This window comes from Natrix helvetica (genome assembly GCF_964273705.1).
Source record: "Natrix helvetica genome assembly, chromosome: Z".
In the NCBI taxonomy this organism is placed as follows: domain Eukaryota; kingdom Metazoa; phylum Chordata; class Lepidosauria; order Squamata; family Natricidae; genus Natrix; species Natrix helvetica.
The window spans coordinates 59,696,577-59,722,911 of record NC_138554.1 but is presented as its reverse complement, the minus strand read 5'-3'; the positions used below and the strand labels follow the sequence as shown (position 1 = coordinate 59,722,911).

Sequence of the window (26,335 nt, the reverse complement as noted above, 5' to 3'; positions counted from 1 at the left end):
TGTAGCAACGGCACAACATGCGATCTTGGTGCTCTGAGATTGCAGTCGAATTCCTGCCACTGGACTGTCCATTTGGACCTAAACTGTCCCACAGAGATGGTGATTGAGAAGGGCACCTCCTGTTGATCTCAGGGACACCGCAAAGTCCCTGAAAGATCCAGGAATAGCCTTTTTTTCCGACGACAGAAACACAGCTAATGAAGCTGCTGAAGTTGAGACAGCTCCGGTATGGGAAGAAAACAGAAAGAGAAAGTGTGTTGAATTGGTGAGGAAATTTTATTATTAGAGGAAGAGACTACCCAAGAAAAAAAATTAAGTTAAGTTAAGATTGAAGACAGAAGACTGTAGGCAGCAAGATTGATCTGCATTGAACTTAGTGTGTTATCCAGTTTCTAATTTTTTTCATGGATGGAACTTTTGCAGGGGCTCCCTATTTTTTTAAACTGAATGGATTAATTCTTTCTTCTTCTTTTTTCATGCTTTCTTATACTATGGATTAAAATTCTCCTTTTTAAAAATAATGCTTGATTTGATTGATTGGATTGTTTTTCATCTCCATTTAAGGTTTTTCTTTCTTTCTTAAGCTTGGAATATAAAGAAGAAAATAAGAAGGATTATAAAGAGGTTGTAACAACAGGAGGAAAAGCATTTACACTGCCACTTAGAGACTGGAGGCTGGATACATTGTTTTTTCTTCTTTCTCTTTGATCACTTGAGATTCAAGGTTTATTATTTATTTATTTATTTATTTGGATTTCTAAACCGCCCCCTCTCCCAAAAAGGGACTCGGGGCGGTGTACAGTCAGATAAAATGCAGATAAAATACATGAATAACAATATAAATAGTATAAAAACAATTAAATACTAAACATTTAGATGGAGGAGAAGAGACTGTACAAGAAATAAATATGCTATGGAAACCCTAAAAAACATCCCCAATTAAAATACCCAAACCCAGTTAAAATATATCCCCGGGAGACAAAACTAAGAGAGTGCCAGGCCAGCTGATTGAAACAGGTGAGTTTTTAATTTTTGACGGAAGGAGCGGAGGTCGGTGGTGGTTCTGATGTCAGGGGGGAGGTCATTCCAGAGAGTTGGGCCCATCACAGAGAAGGACCTACTCCTAGGTGTCGCCCGCTGGCATTGCCTAGCGGACGGCACCAGGAGGAGTCCCTCCCTGTGTGAGCGGATTGGTCATAGGGACGTGTGTGGTAGGATGCGATCCTGCAGATGACTAGGTCCTATGCCATGGAGCGCTTTAAAGATGGTAATCAATACCTTGAAACGCACCCGAAAGGCCACAGGTAGCCAGTGCAGCTCGCGCAGGAGGGGTGTTACGTGGGAGTATCGTGTACTCCCCATGATGACCCGCGCGGCTGCGTTCTGAACTAGCTGCAGTCTCCGGATGCGTCCCAAGGGAAGCCCCATGTAGAGGGCATTGCAGTAGTCCAGGCGAGACGTCACCAGCGCATGAGTGACCGTGCGCAGGGCACTCCGGTCCAGTAGGGGACGCAATTGGCGCACCAGGCGGACCTGGTGGAACGCCCCCCTTGCCACGGCTGCCACATGGTCCTCCATTGACAGCCGGGCATCAAGGAGGACGCCCAAATTGCGCGCCCGTTCCACAGGGGACAGTTGTTCGCCCCCTATGGCCAGCGATGGTGTCAGCTGGCTGAACCGAGGTGCCGGTAGCCACAGCCACTCAGTCTTGGAGGGGTTGAGTTTGAGTCTGTTGTCCCCCATCCAGACCCCGACGGCTTCCAAACACCGGGACATCACTTCGACAGCCTCGTTGGGGTGGTTTGGGGTTGAAATGTACAGCTAAGTATCATCAGCGTACAGGTGGTACTCAACCCCAAAACCACGGATGATCTCACCCAGCGGCTTCACATATGCGTTGAACAGGAGAGGCGAGAGGACCGACCCCTGTGGCACCCCACAAGTGAGTGGCCTCAGGGTCGACCTCTGCCCCCCTGTCAACACACATTGCTTCCGGTCGGAGAGGTAGGAGCCGAACCACCGCCAAACGGTGCCTCCGACTCCCATCCCCTCCAACCGGCGCAATAGGATACCATGGTCGATGGTATCAAAAGCCGCCGAGAGGTCTAATAGGACCAGGATAGAGGAGCAACCCCTATCCCTGGCCCTCCAGAGATCATCGACCAACGCGACCAAGGCTGTCTCTGTGCTGTGCCCGGGTCAGAAGCCGGACTGGCGTGGGTCTAGATAATCGGATTCGTCCAGGTGTCGTGGAAACTGCTGTGCCACCACATTCTCAACAACCTTCACCAAAAAGGGGAGGTTGGAGACTGGACGGTAGTTAGCTAGCTCCATTGGGTCAAGCGAAGGCCTCTTGAGCAAGGGTCTCACCACCGCCTCTTTCAAGGCGGTTGGTAAGTATCCCTCACCCAATGAGGCGTTCACCACGCCCAGAAGCCAGCCTCGTGTCACCTCCCAGGCTGCCAGTACCAGCCAGGAGGGACACGGGTCCATTGAACATGTAGTGGGCCGCAGCCATCCACGCAACCTGTCCAAATCCTCGGGGGCCACAGAGTCAAACTCCTCCCAGAATGGTCTCTCAAGACTCGCTGTTGACGGCTCATCTGCTCCACTGACGGAGATCCATCCGCTCCGGATCTGAGCAATTTTGTCCTGCAGATATTCCCCAAACTCCTCTGCTCTTCCCTGTAAGGGTGCCCCCCGCGTCCCCTGCGATAAAAGGGAGCGGGTCACCCGAAACAGGGCGGCAGGGCGGTTATCCGCGGATGCAATAAGGGTGGCACAATGCCTACGCTTGGCCGCTCTTATTGCCACAAGGTAAGTCCGCAAATAGGCTCTTACCTGTGTTCGGTCAGATTCGGAGCGTGAGGACCTCCACCTGCTCCTAGACGTCTCCTGTGGCGCTTCATCACCCTTAGCTCCTCAGTAAACCAAGGAGCCCGGGTGGGTCGATGCTGCAGGAGAGGTCGCAAAGGCGCAACCCGGTCCAAGGCTCCAGTCGCCGCCCTATTCCAGGCAGTCACTAGGTCCTCGGAGCGGGAGGGGGACAGGGCTACAGGTATTGGCCCAAGCTCCATCTGGAATCTATCCGATTCCATCAGGTGCCTGGGGCGGTACCAGCTTGTAGAGTCTGGTTCTTTCAGTTTGTTTACTGACAGTGATAGTAGGAAGAGCACGTTGTTTATACAGGTGTCTTTTGGACATTCTATCACTAGCTATTGTAGGGAAGACTACATTTTGACTTGAAAGATAATAAATGAACCTGTTTGAAGTTTATTAAAATAGCCTTGAACCCTTTAGTGGCAGTGCCTGCAAAATTGAAACAATGGCTCAGCAGGAAAAAGAAACTGTAACATTGCAAATGATTATGTTTGAAATTCAAAATGTATTAGTTGTGACAAAGAGAATTGAAAAGAGATTGGAGAATATGGAATACAAAACAGAAAAATCTGATGGAGAAACTGAGCATGTTTACCAAATGAAGAAAGTGGAGGACAGAGTTCAAAAGATGGAAGAAAAAAATGAGCAAAGAGATTAAAAAAAACTGTGGATACTGACAGCAAAGTGAGCGTGGTTGGTAATGGCAAGAGAGGAATATGGAAAGGGGAGATAGATGGATTGGAACTCTACCCCAGACTTCAAAGCACAGAAGAAGAAAAGAGAGAAAAATTGATGGAGATAAGGAGAGAAATCTTGATAGAAGCACTAGCGATAATCAAAGATAAGCTGATGGAAAGAACAGATGTTGGGTTTCAAGCTTTTATGAGATACGAAAGGAACAACATGTTACAAGAGAAGTTTATACAAGATTTATTAAGAAAATAACTAGAACTAATGCTACAAATGGCAAGAAATATAAGACCGTACTATTACTGGAAAGATACAGGTTGATGCAATTAAAATGTATAATAAAAATTAAGCTAAATTTAGTTTACTAGTAGTATGTATAAAATGAAGCAACAATAGCTGTAGTTAAACAATGATTAATAATGATAACAATACATATAGATATATTAGTTTGATAATATGAAATTTTATATAAACAACCCAAGGAGATTATGAGAGGAGATTTAAAAGCTTTATCTAGAATATGTTATAAAGATGTATTGTGATTGGATGATCCTAGGATGATTTAAAGGAATGTTATCATATAATCTTATTCTAGATTTTGAATATTATATATAAAAGGATGTAAAAACAATTATAGCCAAATTAAGGTTGAGTTATAATAATTGTGATATACATGAATATAGGTGAATTTAAAATATGTGATTTGATATGAAAAGCAGGTGGTGACTATGGAAGAGATGCATGGAAATACTGTAACCAACTGACACACTTTCTACAATTTGTAATGGAAGATGGTTTTTTAATTTTTATTTTTATGTTTGTTTGTCCTTGTTCAAAAACAAATAAAAATTGTTTAAAAAAATAATAGCAATAACCGTGAGAGGGATTTTAGAGTCCTAATGGACAAACACTTAGATATGAGTTAGCAGTGTGCTGTAATTGCCAAAAAAGTCAATGGACTCTTAGGCTGCATTAATAGAGAGATAGAATTATGCAAAGTGTTAATACTGCCTTATAAGGTCTTTGCAAGACCACGCTTGACATATTGCATCCAGTTTTGGCCATCATAATATAAAAAAAAAGATGTTGAGATTCTGGAAAGAGTACAGAGAAGAGCAACAAAGATAATTAGGAGGCTGGAGGCTAAAACATATGAAGAATTGTTGCAGGAATAATTAGCAAAAAGGACTAGGGGCAACATGATAGCAGTATTCCAATATTTGAGAGGCTGCCACAAAAAAGAGGAGGTCAATCTATTTTCCAAATCAGCAGAAGGGAAGACAAGAAACAATAAATGGAAGCTAATCAAGGAGAGATGTGAGGGGCACATGACATGGATTTTGTAACTTATTAACTAACGTAGTTACTTTGCATTTTAAGTTAATTTATTTCCCTCTTATATGAGGATTTATTAAACCATTATGGACTGGAATATAGGAAAACTTTTTCTCCTATCGCTGCATGGTTTGTTTGATAGCTTCTAAACTGAAAAGATAAACTAAAGACGAATGGACAGATACAATTTCCTGATTTAAAAAAAACCCAGAATGCTATTATTTGTGCTGCACTGAATATTTTAAGCATAAATATGTAGCAAATTAAAATCAATACTGCTATTTTTTGTTAAAGCTCTATAGCACAGGGAACAAGACATGATAATTGTCTCTTCAGTGTAATGTCATTGTGTGTGATATACCACCATGATAACTCAACCCCTGAAATGCATGGGAAATACGAAATGCACACTTTTTCAGGAGATGTGTATAACTGAACATTCTATTTAATAGTGTCCATATTTGTCATGAGTATATTCATCCCTAATATCCCAAAATATCCAGAAGATTTGAAAGCATTTTATTCTGAAAACAAAATTAATGAAAGATTTTCTCCTTTTAATTTAGTTAGAATGTTCAATTGTTTCTTTTCCTCTTCCAGAAAAGTTTTAAGGTTTGTTTTCAAAAATAAAAAGGAAGATGTCCAGAGGCATTGACAGAATGCTTTCAAGAAAACGGTAAAAGTAGCATTGCACCATCACAACAAAGCCCTGTGCCATCACATCACAAATTTGTACAGGCATACTCCAGCATGGCGCATGTACAAAAAGAAATTAGTGAAACATTGCCTGTCTCATTTGCACCCTTTTGACCTCCACTGCAGAGATCTCTCCAGATTACATACATAGGGAAAAGAGCATCATCACAAATTATGAAAATACTATCTATGCCACAATTATATAAGTAATTTCTCCTGCTAATATGTTTTCTTATCTTCCAATTTCCATTACATATCACTCTTGCTTATGGCAGAATATAAACAGTAGATTGGGGAATCTTGATTTAGACTAATTTCACAATGATGTTAATTAGAAGACAAAACCAGAGGCATTGGATGAAAATTGACCAAGGAGAGAAGCAACCTAACTAAGGAGAAATCTCCTGACAGTGAGAACAATCTACCAGTGGAACTACTTGCTTTCAGAAGTTTTGGATGCTCCACCACTGGAGGCTTTTAAGAAGAAACTGGACAACCATTTGTCTGAAATGATGTAGGTCTCCTGCTTATGTAGGGGTTTGGACTAGAAGAACTCCAAGGTCCATTCCAACTCTGATGTTCTATGTCCTATTACTTGCAGACGGTCAGCTCCTTTCTTTCGCCCGCCTGAGCTCTTCCGCGGGCAAAAGAAAGTGCTTTAGTCAGTGAGGTGTCAGGGGAGAGGATAGAATCTCTTCTCCTCTCCCTTGACACCCCACTGACTAAAGCGCTTTCTTTCCCCCGCCTGAGCTCTTCCGCGGGCGAAAGAAATTGCTTTAGTCAGTGAGGTGTCAGGGGAGAGGGTAGAATCTCTCCTCCTCTCCCCTGACACCCCACTGACTAAAGCGCTTTCTTTCGCCCACAGAAGAGCTCAGGTGGGTGAAAGAAAGCACTTTAATCAGCGGGGTGTCGGGGGAGAGGAGGAGAGAATGCCTGAGCATTCTCTCCTCTCCCCCGACACCTCACTGACTAAAGCGCTTTCTTTCGCCCGCGGAAGAGCTCAGGCGGGCGAAAGGAAGCGCTTTAGTCAGCGGGGTGTGGGGGAGAGGAGAGAATGCTCAGGCATTCTCCCCTCCTCTCCCCCACACCCCGCTGACTAAAGCGCTTCCTTTCACCCGCCTGAGCTCCTCTTCCTCTTATATATATGAAACTCCCTCGTGGATATTATTATTTTATATATTATTATTTCATGATGAGAGGGGAGGCTCTGCCTCCCCTGCCTCCAATGACCACACGTCCATGCTATAGGATGTTTTCAAAGTGGGAAGGTAGAATGAAGTATGACAGTAGATAGTAATAGGTAAGAGATAGAAAGCAAACTGAAGAGCTCAGGCGGGCGAAAGAAAGCGCTTTAGTCAGGGAGTGTCAGGGGAGAGGATAGAATCTCTTCTCCTCTCCCTTGACACCTCACTGACTAAAGCACTTTCTTTCGCCCGCGGAAGAGCTCAGGCGGGCGAAAGAAAGCGCTTTAGTCAGGGGGTGTCAGGGGAGAGGAGGAGAGATTCTATCCTCTCCCCTGACACCGCACTGACTAAAGCGCTTTCTTTCACCCGTGGCACAGTTCAGGCAGGTGGACGCTCAGAGCCCCTGGAGCCCGTGCTCCCTCACAGCTCCTGTCGTCCTGTCTGGCAGGCGCCACCCGCCCGGGAAGCAGCTGAGCTGGGAAGTCCCGACCGGCAGTTTGGCTTCCAGAGCGGGCGGTGTGGGCGCCGGTGGGCTCCTCTGGGCTCCCGCCTTCCCAAAGTGCGTCCCTGTTTTTGCAGAAAGCAAAAGAATGGAGAAGAAACGGGGAAGCTTCGGGTGGGAAATGAGGCCATGGAAGAGAGTTTTGCCCTTTGCTGGTGAACATGGATCGGTCTTGCGCCCATCCTGGAGAGATCCCACCCTGGGCTGGCTTTCAGAGACGTGAAAGGCTCTTTCCTCAGACGGGCATCTTTTCCAATGAAATAGATCGAGACAGGAAGATCATTTTATTACATTTGAACGTTTTGACTAAAACGGATTCTCTCATTCAAGGAGGGAACCCAAAGACCATCTTTCCGTCCCTTTTATCAAAGAAAATGCCATTGGACAGGGCAAAAATAATTCCTCCTTTGCCCTGGAAATCAGCTACATGGAATTAAACACTATAATCCAACTTCTCTTTGTGTGTGTGTGTGTGTTTATGTGTTTGAGAGGGGGGAGGGGGGAGAGAGGGAGGAAGGAGGGGAAGGTAAAAGAAAAAGAAAAAGAAGGAAGAAAACTTATTTAAATAAGTTTAAAGCTGTTGCTTTAAATCGGAACTGAGCATGCCTGGCTGTGGAATTCTGGGAGTTGAAGTCCACAAGTCTAAAAAAATTGCTGCCTCACTAGCCATAAACTTCACCGCACGTCACTGTTATAGATATGTTCAAAATTTCAAAGGAAATTCTAGCTATGTCCAATTTTGCCATTTAACCACTCACCAAGTCCAAACAATTACCCTGTGGAGAACAGCTACTGGATAGCATTGACAACTGGTGCAATTCATGTCTTCAGTAAGAAATTACTTTTAGAGTTGACATCACTTCAAAATCTTGATGATATCTGATACAAAGGATGTAATGCAAAATGCTGAGCTGTCACTCTGTCTTAGTCCTCCCTGAAGCCAAATCAAGAGAGCTTGCAGCTCAAGATCTGCATCTCATGCTTAGTTCAGGGACTTTTGTCAGATCTGGAGAAACACAAGAAGCATTTCAGGAATGAACATCAAAAGAAGGTAAATTTTACAATATAAAATCATTCCCTACTTTTTAGCAAGGATCATGGCTTAAAATTACCTGCTGGACAGCAGTAAGGGTAATATGGTCAAAGTGTAATATAGTCAAATAAGCCCACATGTTATCTCAATATATTTTAAAGATTGAGTGGCTCAGAGATGTTTAGGGGCAAACTGAAGATGGCAGAACTGACATCCATGCACAAATTCAGAGGCAAGACAACTGCAATGACAACTGAATAATGCTCATGATTGCATCATCCATACAGGTCATCACACTGTTCAGGTTGCAATGACTAAATCCATTACTGATTAGTTCTTTCTTCCTGAAATGACTTGTATTGTGCTTTTCATAATTAAGCAAATACAACCATGTTCACTATAAACACCCATTTTCAATTCATATTTAAATGTAATGTCATGTTGAAAGGAATGTCTCCAATTTCCTTTCTCTTCCATCAATCTTCCCACATTCCTTCTATTTCCTGTCTTTTCACCTTTCTTCCTCTCTGCTTATTTCCTTTTGTTTCCTTTGCTTAATTAAACAAAGGAAACAAAGCTCTGTGTTTTCAAATGTTTAAAAAATAATTCAAGATTTGTGACCTCAGTTAAGTTGCACAATCTCTCTATTAAGTACCCCCAATTTATTGCTATGTAGGGCCTACACACATCATTTTAAATCAGATTCTGAAAATGATAATGGCATAAGTTTAGCTTTAGATCCCCAGAGCAAATGTGCCTACTAGCTAAATACAATGAAGCTAGTGCAACATATAATACTTCTCAGATTTTAAATCTAAAGGGTAATATTTTTGAGGATTCAGCTTTTATTCAATGTTATAAATGTGTTAATTAAGAAACAAACCCATAAATTACTTATTGTTATTTTAAGTGCAATATCAAGTGCACTATCATCTTTCTTCACCCTCCTTTTATTTAACCCTGGTAGAAGCAATCCACCACAGAACTAAAATTATAAATATTCAGAATACATAGACCATTGTGGGAATTCCTGGCTTTAATCTTCGTTAAGGTTCACTTGCTGATCTACAATAAACTGCTTGGTGAAGTTATTTATTAACATGGCATATGTTAGGAGCTGCCACAAAGAAAAGGAGGGGCAGCCTATTTTCCAAAGCTCCAGAAGACAAGAAGTAATGGATGGAAACCAACCAAGGACAGAAGCAATCTTTAACTAAGGAGAAATTTCCTTCTAGTGAAAACAATCAACCAGTGGAACAGCTTGCCTTCAGAGGTAGCGGATAATCACAGGACTTCATTTAACTTTAAGTGAAAGAGAAAGATTCTATACAAGGCCAGCAAACAGTTCTTCAAATGAAAAAATAATTTAGTTTGATACTATGGAAGTTGACTTCAAAATCATGTAGGCATTTAACTAATGATATCAAACCTACACTTCAATTTTATTTCAGTTTCAGTTTGATAAAGCCAATATATAATACTAACTGACTGGTATTATATGTCTGACTGCTCCTGGTTGAAAGCGCAAAGGAGATCTTGTAAAATACTGTCTCCTTGCATATATATCTCTGATTTAACTTTTATATTTATTCTTTTATCAAAATTGTGCAACATGGGTTTCCTATAAAAGCTGCTTTTTGGTTGCATAAAAATAAATGACACCTTTTTTATTTTCTTAAGAAATAATTTAATAAAAAAGAATATTAGTTTGGAGAAATCTGAAATGAAGTGGAAATTATTTTACAAATGTTTTGGTATGATTTGGCTGGAACATTTTTTTCTGAAGGGTTTTTTTTTTTTGTAAACACTAAATAAATTCTAGTAAGTATTACTAAATTTCCATATGTGCATATGGAAATATTTTGTACCATATGGTTTTATGCCTTCTGTCTTCTGAATACCATAACATACATGTAAATTATAGTTCATCTCTATGGAGGGAAAGATGATTTACCAATTTACTTAGCTATAAAGTTTGGCAAGCTGCTATTCATATCAATAATTGATCTATATACCTCTGTTTGCTCAGGGATAAAATTATTCAGCTGCCTTCTAAGAATTTGCAAACTCTGTCTTCATTCATGACTGCTCTGAAATGGATTCAGTTCCCTTCAAAACCAAGTGATACATTGAGAAGAACAGTTCCTGCAGACACATTGACAATAGGTCCTCTGATGATTGTTCAGTCTTTAGGCACATCCAGAAAGTTGTTTTAACTTGTTTGCTTTCATCCCTGAACACCGCAAGTACACCAATATCAGTTTGTTCAAGTTAGTCATAAAGTAATAAATTAGATTAAAATGAAAACAAAAAAAAAACCAGTTCTTTGGGGAAATAGTGACTTCCTGCACCACCCTCATTGCAATCCTGCCTAAAGTGACAAGGGAAACTGGGCAGATCACTGTCCTTTTAACACATCACCAGCTCACCCTGAAATACCATATATGGAACATAGAGCAAGGTATGGATAGAAGATAGAAACATTATTTTCCCACTAGATCAGAAAGATCCCAAGTTTTCCAGATCCCAAGTGAGCTGAGAATAAGAGAATATATGTATTATGTCATAAAGATATGATCTTAACTATTAGGCAGAGCCCCTATAGCTGAATTCAGGGAAGCATGTTGCTATACCCTTTCTCTAAATTTGCAGTTCACAGAATATATGTTTCACTCTGCGGGTAATTTCTGATAGATATGAAATAGATCATAATCGTTCAATCTTCCAGTTGTCCAACTAAAAGCAGGAACAAAATACATCTCTTACTGCCCCAAATTGAAACTAAACTGAAATACCAAGAAGCAGGAGTGGATTTTTTAAAATGAGATCCATTCTCTTTATATGCATAGAAAACTGTCTTTTAATCAGACCTTTAAAATCTCCATGTTCTGGTTAGTCAGATACCAACTTCATTTTTGGACAACCTTACACTTCCAAATAACTTATCTGAAATTTCAGGTTGAATAAAACTAAAATCCATTAAGATCCATCAAACTACTTGAAACTACTGATATATATTACATGCAGTTTTATAAAATCATTTTTAGAGGCTAAAATGAAAATTATAGGTATTGAAAAGGACATTTGTTACTTTTCTACTCAGAATCCAGTTCTTTTGTACAACAATTTAACTGTAGTGTATTCAATAGAATTCTATGTTGTCTTTGCTCAAACTTGTTATAATGGTTTAATATAAGAAAGAACTTTTCAAGTTCCATCCTTGAATCCAAGTCAATTTTAGATGCAATTAAAAATAAAAAAGCTTCAACCATCATTCATTTTCATTCTCACTCTAGGTCTATTTCAGGGTTTAAAATGACAACAAAGGTTAAATTTGCAGAACATCTAGATGTGGTGAAAGAGAAGAACTAGGACTATTTATTTATCAAACCAACTAAAATCATATTCACTTATATGAGAAAGAGGATTTTTTTCCCCTCTCCCTACAAATCCTTTATTGCTACAGTGCCAAGTCAAATAGCACATTGTAGTTTTATATTAGGTTCAGAAGAGCAAGATGTGGATTTAGAATTGCTCATTTGTGTGCCTTAGAGGGTGGCTCCGGGCAAGTTTTTACCTGCCAGGCTACCTCACAAAGTTTGCTACAAAAATACAAAGAAATAAATCTTCCCTTGGAGATTTTGAAAAACAAAAACCAAACTCAAACCCATGGTATCTATGTGAAAAATGCAGTAAGTATAAAATCTAAAATGGATTCAAGCCAATCGCTTTTTATTTCATCGTTTTATAGAAATAAGAATTCTCAGCTCTCCGATTACACCAAAGACCTTGTTTCCCACACAAAACAATTGGAACTGAAACACTTTAAAAGAGTAAAAGATGTATATATTAAAAGAACCCAAATGTAGCCTCAGCAACCATGGGGTTTGTTATTGCCTTCTTTTAAAATGATTTTTTTAACCTTCTTAACCCAAAATCCAGGAGTTTCCTTACTGTCTCCCATCAAAATTAGAAGCATGTTTTTGTTATCTTTGAATAATGTAGCCAACAGTCTAAACAGAATTTAAAATAATTCATAGTATATATCCATATAAGCAGTAGGTAATGTGCTATAGCTGTGCTGTCAAGGAACAAACCAGAATCTTAAGCATTCAATGCTTATCAGAAAAAAAAGTAATGCATCTGCTCCTTTAGCTTTTCTCAACATCAAGTACAACTAATGAACCTAGACAGCCCCATCTGTAGTTTACTGATAAGGTTATAAAACAATGAATTATAACCTAGATAAGACAGAATTGGGAAGCAATAGCAAATAATGGTGCGCTGTACAAACTCATACTGTACTATAACAGAACTTATTTGTATAAGATGTCTAACTCACAATGTATTTGTTCCATATGTTTGCTACATAAACACAGTTGTGTTTGTTACAGTAGATTGGCTTCTGCTACTATATCATATGTATCTAAGGAAATAATTGATTCAGAGGTGGCATTCAGCAGGTTCTGACCAGTTCTGGAGAACTAGTAGCGGAAATTTTGAATAGTTCAGAGAACCGGTAAATACCACCTTGATTGGTCCCAACCCCATCTATTCTCTGCCTCCCGAATCCCAGCTGATTGGGAGGAAATGGGAATTTTTCAGTAACCTTCCCCTGGAGTGGGGAGGGAATGGAGATTTTACAGTATCCTTCCCCTGCCACATACCCACCAAGCCACACCCACAGAACTGGTAGTAAAAAAAATTGAATGCCACCACTGGGCTACAGATATGTCCCCCCCTTTCCCAGCCTCCTTGTACATTGAGTTCTGGAATGTGGGGCTGGTTGGGGGGTCATATCCTCTTGATATCCGAGCTCTGTTTTCATTGGCAGAGGGCTGTAGGAGGCTATCCCAGCAAAAAATGGAGCTCATGATCCCATTTTTGCTGGCAGAGCACTTTGGCCACTACAGATGCCACCCAACAAAAGTGACATCATGCTGGCCACACCTACTCTGGCCACATTCACCCTGGCCCCCCTAGGTCAAACACAAATCTGATGTGGCCCTCAATGAAATCGAGTTTGATATCCTGATCTAGAACATCTGAAGAAATAAACTTATTAAGTTCTTTGCATTTTAAAAATAATTTTGTATTGGGTATCAGTTTTTCTTAACTGATGCCATCCAAACAGCTGGAATAATTCCAGTAGTTGCCAGCCAGCTGAATGTCAGGTCCAGCCGAAAAATGACCTGGAACTAAAGCCAAAAATGACCTCGAACTAAAGCCATCATCCCTCTATCGGCTGTTTATTTCCTGACAGAGGGATGATAGATAGATAGATAGATAGATAGATAGATAGATAGATAGATAGATAGATAGATAGATAGATAGATAGATGCATGCATACACACACACACACACACACACACACACACACACACATACATACATACACACATACATACAGAGATGGGCTGCCATGGGTTTCCCTGGGTTTGCGAGAACCCAAAGCTAACATTATGGCTGGTTCAGAGAACTTCCAAATCCCACCCCTGGCTGCCCCTCCCATGCTCCTCCAAGGAGTCTCCATGTGGCCTGTTTTGGATGTGAGGTAAGTGCAGGGTCCACACGGAGGCTCAGGGAGGAAAAAAAACCAGGCCTCCAGGAAGCCCTCGGGAGCCCGGGGGAGGAGGTTTTTGCCCTTTCAGAGGCTCAAGGAAAGTCTCAGGAACCTGGGGGAAGGCAAAAATACCCCCCCCCAGTTCAGGAGCTGACTAGGTCACGTACACCATGGCCACACCCACCCAGCAACCAATCAGAAAACCCATTGCTGAAATTTTTAAAGTCCACCCCTGAATAGAAAGATATAGAATCTTGCTAGACTAAACCACTACTATCCTCCCCCTAAGGGATATATCCTGGAAGATTCAAGGCAGTGGCTTTTCTAACTCTTTGTCTCTTGATCCAGCACCAGGCTGTGTTGTCTCTTGTCTCACCTCCATCACCACCCCCATTGAAATGTGCTCTCTCCTTCCTATGATATTGCTGCTTCCTGTAGTCCACCACAGTACCTTCATCTTTATAGATACCTTTCATCACAACAGAGCCAACTACAATTGTGGAAATTAAAGTATCCATTGAAATATAATGAGATACATAACATACCAAGATTACATAAATAAATTAAATATAAAAAATAAAGAATTGGGGGGGCGATGGCAAAACAGCTATCTGTTTGTATTGAGCTTTAGTTTTAATCACTTATAAATCTGATACTACAAAGTAACTGAAACTAGTTTTTTATACAGACATTATTTTGTGATTTAGTACAATTCACATAAATATTATAGTTGTTCGTTCTCCCTTTTAATTCGTCTGCACTGTTTCTAGGTTCCATTCTGCTATTTTTAATTTGCAGAAGTAGAAAAGAAAGAATGCAACTGAATAAACAGGAAGCACAAATGCCAAAATAGAAATTAGAGAGGTCTTAATAATCAGTTTTCTCTGCTTTACTAATCCATATTAAAGGGAACCCAAACTCTTCATAAAAAATATTGTTCAGTTCATTGTAGTGTATCTATTTCTGACAGCTTTTAAATTTTCCTTAATATAAATATCAATTTGAAAAAGAAGCAGCAATGCACACTTTAAAAAAATGATTATAAGAACTTCTCACGGGCAAGTTTACTAGTCCTATTTCAGCACTATTTTGAAAATAAGATTTTTCTGTGGCAGTAACTCAGGTTAGTTATTTTCTAGGAGAAATTGACTCAAATGTCTGATGCAGAGGTTCATTTCCCCATTCAAGTGGTGAACGGGGATTAAAGCCAACCAACAGGTTAACATACAGAAGGGTAGGCACTCTCTTTCAAAATGCATGAGTTGCTGGAAGAAAGACTAAGACATTTTGACAAATGATAAATGTGTGCTCTGTTTTTTGGTGGGATTCTACAAGCCTTAATCCTGAGGACATTTCTTATAAATTAAGTGGGACACCCAGACTAGAACAGAAAAGAAGGCAAACCTGGTCAAAATATTGGTTCATAAAAGAAGCCTATGTACTGTAAGGAGATTTTATGTACTGAAGCAAACAAAACTAGTGAAATTTCTTTCCGCTTTTTTAACATTTGTAGTTTGATGAAAAATGTGTTTTTTTCCAAAGGAGAAAAACCTTTAAGCCAAAATGTCAGATACCCAGAACAGTGTTCTATTCTTAATGTCTTCCCCAGGTAGATTATGCTTAAATGAAGGATGATCTGCTATCCAGCACCATCTAGGAAAGGATGGAATTATAATTTTAAATTTAATTAAATGCAAATGAATTGATATCAGGTTTATTATGTCCGACCTAGCCCAATCCATACTTTTGGGGAGTGTGCCTCCTTTGCTAGGTGTCAGCTATTTAGGTAAGAAGAGCAACAAAATCTTCAAGGTAGGTACAGCAACATAATGTTGGGGAAAAAAAAGTCAGGATTTTCTTATAGTAAAGAAAATCAAGGCAGGTTATTTGGAGGGATTAAGTAACTTTTTCTAGAAGCCCCCCTCTCCTATCTGCCTTCCTTGCATTAGCCCAAAGTCTGTATCTAGTTTACTCTACTATTTTCAACACCCATCATCCATATTTTTTGGCATAAAACATTGAAAACTCCTTTTTTCAGAGTTTACAGAAACTCATATTCGGACTTTGCAACATAATACAAACAAATACAATGCAACCACTGCCCAATAGTGTCAGCACAAGTGTGGAAAATCTTTGGGATATCATGTAACCCAAATAATTTTCAAAGGCTTATAGAGAAGTAGCCTACTTTTTTGTAAATTTCCCAGGACATTTTACTGAAAGCACCTGTAAATTTCCCAAATAAATAACTTCTTTATAGTTTCATCTCAAGATGAAAATTATCACAAGCAACTATTTCATCTTTTCAGAAAAAAGAACAGAACAGAACTGAGAAGTACCAATGAAAACACAATGGTGGCAATTAATTAATAGTTAATTAATTAACTCCTTAATTAATTTTCAGTTATAAAAAATGGAATGAAGTGGGAAAATGCAAAAAGCTTACAAATGAAAATGATGAGTGTGTTCAGATCCAAATCCAGTGACCCTGTACAACAATGTCTGCACTAATAAAATATAAAGAGGATGGGAGTATCTGATTGAAACAAAAAACTCTGCAGAAGATTATATGTCTTCTATTTATGAAAAGGAAAATTTTTCCTAAGTTTGTTCACATTAAATTTAATAAAACTGATTTCCAAGCAGACTAAGAGTTTAAACTTTCTTGTTTTCTCTCTCACTCTCAACTCCTATCTGAAAATATATGGAGAGAAGATGAGGCATTAAGTTCTCATTTTGTGGTCCCTTGTCCATACTTCTGATCAAGTGCAGCCTGAGAGAAATCGGTAATAATGTCCCCTGGATATCTCTCCAGGGAGGTTGATTAAGCTGCTTGGGGCAATAGTGCTTCTTTGTCCTTCCAGCTGCCTCCCAGAATCAGCAAGTGGAAAAGTAGTTCTAGGAGAAAAACCTGCCTTTTGGTCAAAAATCTGACCAGAAAGCCAAAGCCATCTGGGGAAGATAGTCTGCCATATCTAGCAAGTGTGGCATGGAAGCCAAATGTTGCATTGCTGCTGTGGCAGCTTCTTGTCTTGCCTTTTGAAATAGGAGAAGAGCGCTTACCTGTTGGTGTCAGCTGTAGGTGAGCAGCTGCTTCTGTGCTGGGCTGCGTTCACAGTAGGTAGTGTGGCATCACTGCAAGGGCTAGATTCTTTATGAGCTGTATTAGGTTAAAAAAAGAAGCCACTAATGGGATAAATAAAAACAAGTTGGACGAGTCTTGGTGACAAAAGTTTCATTATGTAGTATGATTTCAAGGGAGGAATCATAACCATAACAGTGCCTTATGCTCTTCATTCATAATACATTCGTCCAAGGATCTCTATGACTTTAAAAGCAATAAATAATTGGTCCTTGTAACACAATTTCAGCAAGGTAAGTACTGTAAATATAAATCAAAAGAACAGTGAAAAATTTTGCAAGGAAGAATAAAACTTCTGTTTATGATTAAATGAAAAAGAATTTGGCAGAGCAAGACAAGGCATTTGATATGAGGCTGGTATTAAAAATGATAGACATTTACATAAATTAATATATTTGTGAATTGTACGTCAGAGGAACAGGTCATATAAGGTGTCCATTGAAAATTTATCTGGTTGCCTCAACAGCATGTTTTTGTATGAGGTAGAAATTTATTAAAGATTAACAGCAATGTAAAAAATATTGTTGGTATTTAGTTCAGAAGGATATGTGAAAATAGTTTACTATTATACCAGAGCATTTCAGTTTCTTTGATCAACTGTTGTTTTAAAAATGCATTGCTATATAAGCATATGTGACAGCCTTCCAAGACGAGATTACTTTAAATTTTCCAGTTCCATTAAATAAATTTGCAATTGTATGAGAATTAAAAAATTGAGTGACGTAAGCCTTATATACCCAGTTAAGATTATAATATGTATAAAATATTATATATTTGCAATCCTTGATGAGTGGTCGTTGACTATATAATTGGCACTTAACTGAAAAGCTTTAAATTTACAGTACTTATTTCCTCGTTTAATTTTTTGGCATTGGTAGATTTTAATGAGGAGGTAGAAAGCATAAGGACCTGAAAAGAATTCAGTATTTGAGCTGAGATAATATGTAAATAAGTAACTTCCCCTTCTAGTTTAATTTCATGATTACTTTGAATGTTCTATTAGCAATCATCCCAACAATATAGAATTCTGCAGTGGTTTCTTTTTTATGAACCTCAGAGCTTTCTTTGATCATGATTATCAAAACAACACATTTGTCTGCCATTTTAAGATGAGAAATATATGGAAATTAAATAGACACTTCACATTTAAAATCCATAATCTCCTTGGAAAAAATGTGTGAAGCCACAAGAATGACATGGTCCCACCCATATTACAATCAAGAAACAAGTCATGAAAAAAAATCTCCCTCCCACCCCTGAAAAAGTAATAAAAAATTATACATACTTCCTTCTGAATATATCAGCCTACAGTAGTGCATATACTATAGGATTTGATATCCTGGCTTCATGGGGTAGCATGGGCATATACAATGAAACTGGCTCTTGCTTGCACTGTGGCATATTGGCCAAAATGTGCCCAACCTTTCAATGCTGCAGTTACCATTAGCAGGAAATACTGCAGGTGAACTAAGATTGAGCACTTAATCTATCTCTATCTTCTCACTAGAGAAGTTATTGGAAAATCGCTACTGACCGAAGCCATGATGGGCAGCAAAGTTCAATATCTAAGGGCTGGTGATGTCCACATTCCCTAGGGAAAGTTGCAATTTGGAAGGCAAGAAAAGTAATGGTAAAGAGTAGCAAGGAAGAAATTAAATGAAAGAAAAATAAATAAATGTGCTCTCTGAAACTAGGAGAAAGAATACCTTTGATTCAATAGTACACAACAAACTTCTGTTAAAATTAAGCTCCTATGGCATTTCTGGAACTTTGCACAAATGGATGGCTATCCTATCAAACAGGCAACAAGTAGTCAAAATTGGAAGGGCAATATCAAACCCTGCACCAGTTAACTGTGGGGTCCCCCAAGGCAGCGTATTACGATTCACACTCTTTCTGCTTTACATAAATGACCTCTGCGATCATATTATAAGCAGCTGCATCCTCTTTGCTGATGACATAAAGCTATTTAACACCACAGACAATACTACCACCCTACAAAACGACCTTAACTCTGAATGGTCGAACAATTGGCAATTCCAAATCTCTGCTAACAAATGCTCTGTCCTACACATTGGCAACAAAAACCAGAACACCAAATACAAGCTGGGCAGATATGACCTAATAGATAACCTTCACTCTGTCAAGGACCTAGGAGTACTCATCCCAAAAGATCTAAGCCCCAGAGCTCACTGTAACAACATTGCCAAAAAGGCATTAAGAGTTGTCAGCCTTATTTTATGAAGTTTTTTTTCTCTGGTAACACTATACTGCTAACTAGGGCATGCAAAACTTTTGCTAGACCAATCCTTGAATACTGCTCACCTGCCTGGAATCCACATTGGACATTAATACAATAGAGAGGGTCCAGAGGTATTTCACAAGAAGAGTACTTAACTTATCTGCTCACAATAAAATACCTTATGCTACCAGGCTTGAAATCTTAGCCTTGGACAACCTCAAACTATACTGCCTACATTCCAACCTAAGCATAGTACACAAAATTATCTGCTATAATGTCCTACCTGTAAATGTAAACTTCAACTTCAACTACAATAATACATGGGCAAATAATAGATACAAACTCAAAGGAAAACCACTCCAAACTCGATTGCAGAAAATATGACTTTAGCAATAGTATTTTCAATGCTTGGCATACTCTACCTGATTCCATTGTTAGTTCCTCAAACCCCCATAGCTTTAACCTTAAACTGTCCACTGTGGAGCTCACACGTTTCCTAAGAGGTCCCTAAGGGAGCATGCATAAGTGCACCAGCGTGCCTACTATCTCTGTCCTACTATCCCCATTGATGTGTACTCATTTTATGTGTTCAAGGCCATGTTATACTTATTTATATCCATTATTTGTACCAATCTCATGCAAAAATGTCCATGTCTATACTAAGACCTGTTACCTTGGACACGTTGACCGACTAATAAACAAACAAACAAATAAATGGATGTCAACAAAATTGATAAACGCATATAAAGAGTAGAGATTTAGATTTGATTATAAATGAAGTAACTAAAGTGTGTGACAGAAATTATGGATTGGTAGCATACAGGTTCTTTTGTCTGCATAGAGTCTATGCATTATTAATGCTTATACATCACACACCAGAAAATGGTGAGAAATTGTGCAACATTTTAAATGAATGCAAATGTGATTTTGTTCAGTGGAATGAGTGAGTAGGAGCAAGACAAGAGGAATGGGGATAGTAAAGGATTTGCTCTGGGAAAAAAGTCTGTTCCTTTAGAATACTGAATATCATTCTAAAGGCGTGGTTCTTTTGACTGTTTATGATGAAATATTGAGAAAAATAAAATAATTAAGAATGCAAAGATAATGAGAGGATGTGAATATAGGACAAACCATCTTGGAGGAAATGTTAAGAATCAACCTGGGGTTGTCTGAACTGAAGATGATTTTTTAATGTATACTATGTTAAGAACGAACTATCTTCTATCGGATGTAATGGCAATATTTACAGCTACATTTGTTAATAAATGGACTAGCAGCATTCTCAGCTTCGGAGAGACCTGAGATTGCAGAATAATTTATTAAATCCCTTAAAACTGAAAACAAAACAAAAAAACTTACTATAAATACTGCTCAATTTACAACCACAACTGAGCCCAAAATTTCTGTTGTTAAGTGAAACAATTGTTAAGTGAGTTTTGCCCCATTTTATGACTTTTCTTGCCATAGTTGTTAAGTGAGTCATTGTACTTGTTGAGTTAATGACATGTTAAGTGAATCTGGCTACCAATTGACTTTTTTTGTCAGAAGGTTGCAAAAGGGGATCACAGGACCCCAGGACACTGCAATTGTCATAAATAGGAGCCCGCTGCCAAGTATCTGAATTTTGATCATGTGACCTTGGGGATGCAGCAATAGTCGTAAGTGTGAAAAACGGTCACAAGTCTTTTTTCCCCAGTGCCATTCTAACTTTGAAGAGTCACTAAATGAACTGTTTTAAGTTGAGGACTAGCTGTATTACTTTTTATAGATATTTGTTATAAATAAATCAACTTGATATGAAGTTACTAAGAAACAAGTGGAATGAAGAATTAGAGGTTCCTATATTGCCTAGACAAAGTTTTAACTTGTCTACCAAGAGTGTCAATGGACCTCAAATTATACAGCAAAAAATAAATAAATTACAGTTTATTGGACTCTGTTATGTCATTCACTTAACAACTGCTTCACTTAGCAACAGAAATTTTGGGCTGATTGTGGTTGTCAGTTGAGGACTACATGTATATAAATATAATTGTGCAACAAAAGCATTTTTTTTTCCAAATGACAATATTTTTTTGAACCTAAACTTTGGCAACTGGATAATATGAATAGATTTTATGTGCCTTATTATGGCCAAAAGACTAATATTGCAGCATTGGAAAGATATTATGGCCCCTTTCACTCAAATTGATTTAAGACGTCATTGCATTTGCAATTTATGAGTGGATTACCCATAGACCAATGTTTCTCAACCTCAGCAATTTTCAGACTTCAATTTCCAGAATTCCCCTGCCAACCATTTACAGACAGCCATCTACTGTCCAACCAACAATTTACCCAACCTTTCTGACTAGGGCATTTTGGTAGCTAAAGTCCACACATCTGAAAATTGCTGAATTTGAGAAACACTGCTGTAAACATAAATTTTGTATGGAATAAAAAATATAATGAAACACAGGACCATTTTTTTTTAAAAAATAGAGTAGATTAAAAACATTGCTTTACTATATTAGAAACATATGTATTTGAATAATAATTACGCTAACTATATATAGAATTGTAACTATTTATTGCTAGAATGGTATATCATGCTCTTTTTCCAATTTGCTATATTTTTTCCACTTTTTAAAAAATAAGTGTACCTCCTGTATGTTTTTCCCCTTTGACAGTATATGGACTTTTACAATTGTGTTTTGGATTTTTTTTCCTGTTTTTTTATCATTATTTTAAAAGCAATAAAAATAAATTTAAAAAAGATTGGGGAAAGAGGGCACTGAAAAAAGAGAAGGGATCTAGAATAAAACTAGAACAATTATAGGAAAATTAAGAAATCTCTATTAAAAGATATCAGAAGACAGATTAATCTTAATGAATGGGAAGTGGACATAAATAAAAAGGATATAGAAGTTTCTTGGAGTAAACTAAGAAGAATAACATATATTGCAGAACAGGGTAAAATTATTTAATTAAATTATAAAAAGAATACTAGGTGAAACAATAAAGTGAAAGAACCTATGGCTGAGACAAGTTGATGCAAAAGAAGATAACTAGAGGAGAATTCTTTTTTTTTTAAACAAAGTTTTATTGGTTTTTTAATATTTTACAAAGGGAAAAGGTATGGGAAAGATTACAAATTTTGGCAGCCGCAAAATGCGGTAGGTGCACCCCCCCCTCCAGACTCATAGTATACATTTGCATAAAGTTCAAATATTACATAATAGCATATAGTCAGTGTGGTAAATTCAATTGGTAATTTCGGTCAGTTTATATCACGTGGATTTTCTTAGTCATTTGTGTGATCGGAGCTTTCTTGATGTCGCCCCATCTCCCCCCGTTGGCAGTGCTCCGGCCCCTCCCATGTCTTGTATATCTACTGAAGTGTCTTCTGGTTTTTCTAGGAGTAGTTTATTTTTTTCCATAAACGCCTGCGCCTCTATGGGCGTATTAATTCTGACTCTTGTCTCCTCCCAGAATATTAGCATACCTTCAGGCAGTAACCATCGAAACCACACCCCCTTCTGGTATAGTTTATTCGGCAATTGCGAATAAAATTTTCTTTTCTCCCTCACTTTCTTGGGGATCTGTTTCAGAATGGTTATCTCCTTATCTTTGTATGTCAAGGCTTGCCCCCTTTGTGCATTCAGGATTTCATCTCTTGTGCTTTTCCTAAGAAATTGAATGTGTACCTCCCTGGGGACATTGTGTGTTCTAGCATATGCTGAGTTCACTCTATAGACCAGGTCTATTTCCCACCCCAACTGTTGTTTTTCCTTCTGAATATACTCAGCCAAAATGGTTGTCATGATGTCCCTTATGTTTTCATCATCTGTCTCCATCACATTTTGAAACCTAAGATAAAAAGACATTCTCTCAAACTCTATTTTCATTTGTTGGGTGTCAAGTTCTTTGTTTCCCTTCTGCACGCCCTCTATCCCCCCCCTCATCTCAGCCGCCCCATCCTCCAAAAGATCCAGTCTCTGTGAGTTCTTATTAATTTTTTCCTGGTTCTCTCTAATTTCTTCTTTCATCTCCTTCAGTTGTTTCTTTATTTCCTCTTGTCCCTGTAAAATTTGCTGAAACATTTGGTGAAACTCCAAGTCCGTAGATTTAAGTTGTTTAAAGGCTGTTAATGTTGATTGTGTGCTAGGACTTGAGGTTGCAGATGTCGGGGCAGAGGCAGCAAAGCCTGACTTTCCAGGAGGTGGTCTTTTAGATGCCATTGTTAGTAATAAAGAGTCCAGTCAATATAGAGGAAGATCAGTCAGAGTGGTAGAACAGCTAAGAGAGTCCAGGAGGCAGAGAGTCCAGGCACAGGGGAATTTTCTAATCACCCTGGCAAAAGGGCAGACGTTTTTCACTCCAGGAGGTTCAGTAGCAAACAATCCACAAGAGAATTATCCAGGTAGCACGGAGACAGAGACCGGAAGCCTGAAGCTAAAAGGTGGAGTCAAGTTTCACATTTCATGAAGACAACGGAAGTGTGCCATCTTGCCCTGCCAACTTCGGGTATTGAGGCAACAAATAAAATTTTCAAAGTTCAAAGTTCCCAGGGCTTCCAGATCTCATTGTCTTAAAACTTAAAAGTTTAACTCTGAAAATCCATGTAGTAGGGGTGTGACATCTTTGGTTTGGCTCTCCCCCTCCTCCTTCCCTTGGGGCTGAGAGCACACTTGTTTCCAGCCGCTTGTCCAAGGGGGGGGGAAATCCCCCTCCCCTCCAGCCGCACCTCTCCAAATCAAGCCAAAAGTTCAAGTTTGCACAGCTGACAGATTTTAAAGTTGGTAATAGGAATGAAGGAAGTCTACACCTCACCGCTCCGCCGGCGCATCCTTCAGCTTTCTTTTTTCACTCCATACAGCCTCACAGCGAAGACGCCGGAGCGCCTCCCCTTCATGCTCCTCGGTGCCTGGAGCGAAGCGGGAGCCCCCCGACGGCCACCTCCGATCCAGGGGTCCTCCTGCCGCGCCGCTCCTCCAGCAGAATGCCTCTATGGGGCGTCCTGTGCCCCCCAGGAGGTGGGGAACCCACCGGGGATGCCCGGGGCGAGCAGTCTCTGCCCGTCGCCGTCAGCTGCCGGAACCGGAAGTCTCCTACTAGAGGAAAATTCTGTGTAATGTGTCTAAAGAAGAAGAAGGATATTTGCAAAGAATGTAATCAGAGTATAAGAAACAATACAACTAAAAGAGGCAATTTTGACAGAAATAAAATTTTGTTTTGGAAATTAATAAGAAGAGCTAAAGGATCCTCCAAAGGAGTTAACGGGATTAAGAATAAAAGTGAAGAATTGAAGATGGTGCAGAACTGGAGTGTGAAAATGTGGGAAAGATTATTTTAAAGCTTGCTATGGAAATGATAACAATATATTAAAGAGTGTGACTGAAGCAAGTGCGGTAAATGCAGTAGTGAAATTCATTTTTTTTTACTATCAGTTCTGTGGACGTGGCTTGGTGGACATGGCAGGGGAGGGATTTTGCAAAATCCCCATTCCCTCCCCACTCCTGGGGGAAGGATATTGCAAAATCTCCATTCCCATCCTATTCTGGGGCCAGCCAGAGGTGGCATTTGTCAGTTTTCCAAGTACTCAAAATGTCCGCTACCAGTTCTCCAGAACCTGTCAGAACCTGCTGAATTTCACTCCTGGGTAAATATTGATGTCCAAGAAAAAAATGATGAAATAGGAGACATGGATGCTATCAAAATAATGAAAAATAACAATATTGCAAGTGTTGATGTAGAAAAGATCAAACATAGTTGTGTTTGTACATGAGGATTGTCCACTTTACTTCATGTGCATGCTTAGACTGTCTCTGTACTTGATAATTGGAAGAATGTTGTTATTATTTCCCTTTAAGAAGGGAAAGGTAGCAAGATTGAATGCAAACCTAGAAGTGGATTAATTTGTTGGGTGTCTCTGGGAAATTGTTTGGCAGGTATCTGACTGAAAAGAGTACAAGAAATAATAAGTACAATCAAGGAGAAGCAGTGTAGGTTTATGCCAGAGAGGGGGAATGGATCAGATTTTGGCCTTTCTGAAATAAGAAAGAACTATATTAATACAAGGAAGAACATTGTTATGCATTTGTTGTTTTAGAGAAAATATATGTTGAATGAATAAACTTAAATTATGAAATATTTTGCATGAATAATATTTGATTGCTGAATGCAATAAGAACAGTTTATGATGGAAGTAAAGGATGTGTAATAATGAACCAAGTGCTTACTGAGTGATTCATCACTGAGTATGAAGCAAGACAAGGATATTTGGTATCCCCTTGATTGTTTGATGTATTTATGATGTTGGAGGTATGTTGTTTGGGAGTGTGAATGTATGTCTTCTTTTATATGCAAATAATACTTGTTGGATGAGAATACAAATGATATATTGCAAATGTTAAAAAATCTTTATAATACAACAAGGAGGATAGATTTGAAAATTAATGTATCAAAGATCAAAGTACTTGTGCTTGACAGTAAATGGAGTAAATAATTGCAGTTATGTGTAAGTTTTGATAAAATAGGGTAAGAATGTGTATACCTTGATAGACTGTTTACTAAATATGGGAAACTTTATCAAGCAATTTTAAAATATGAAAATGTAAATATAAGGATCATGGGAAGTATATGCTCTATTTTTGTTGTTTTTTCGATTTGTATGTTTGATTGCCCACCGGTGGGCAATTTTATGCAATTTTAAAGTGTGGAATGTTAAAAATTATAAAGATGGGGGAAGAAGAGTGCTCCTTAATTAATTTATTTATATGGAAATAAGAGTTGGAGATGTCAGGGAAAACATAAAAATAAGTTGAATGCCATGGAAATGAGTGGTTTAAGAAGTACTATATGCAATAAAGCAAACAGAAATTGATTTAGAATGAATAGAAGCTGAATGAATAGGTGTTGGTATGAATAGGGTGAGATTTAAACATTTGGCATGTTAGGCAAAGTTATAATCCATCACCCCTGTGGTTTAAACTGATCTTCCAATTTTGTTAGTGTGAGAAGCCCCCCCTCCCCGAGAATGAAATAATTTGGGGGATATTAAAAGGGGCAGAATATTGTATTTCCCCA

General features: G+C 38.8%; 1 protein-coding gene across 1 annotated transcript in view; it reads right to left on the bottom strand.

The window, feature by feature from the left end:
* The window catches only part of LOC309401577 (transmembrane protease serine 11E-like), a gene marked incomplete at both ends in the record, with an annotated part of 105,256 nt that overhangs the window by 16,543 nt on the left and 62,378 nt on the right, over nt 1–26,335 (bottom strand). The window contains one exon of the mRNA XM_081970647.1: nt 16,947–17,043. Coding sequence (XP_081826773.1) covers nt 16,947–17,043 — 97 coding nt within the window. The remainder of the gene's footprint in view (nt 1–16,946; nt 17,044–26,335) is intronic.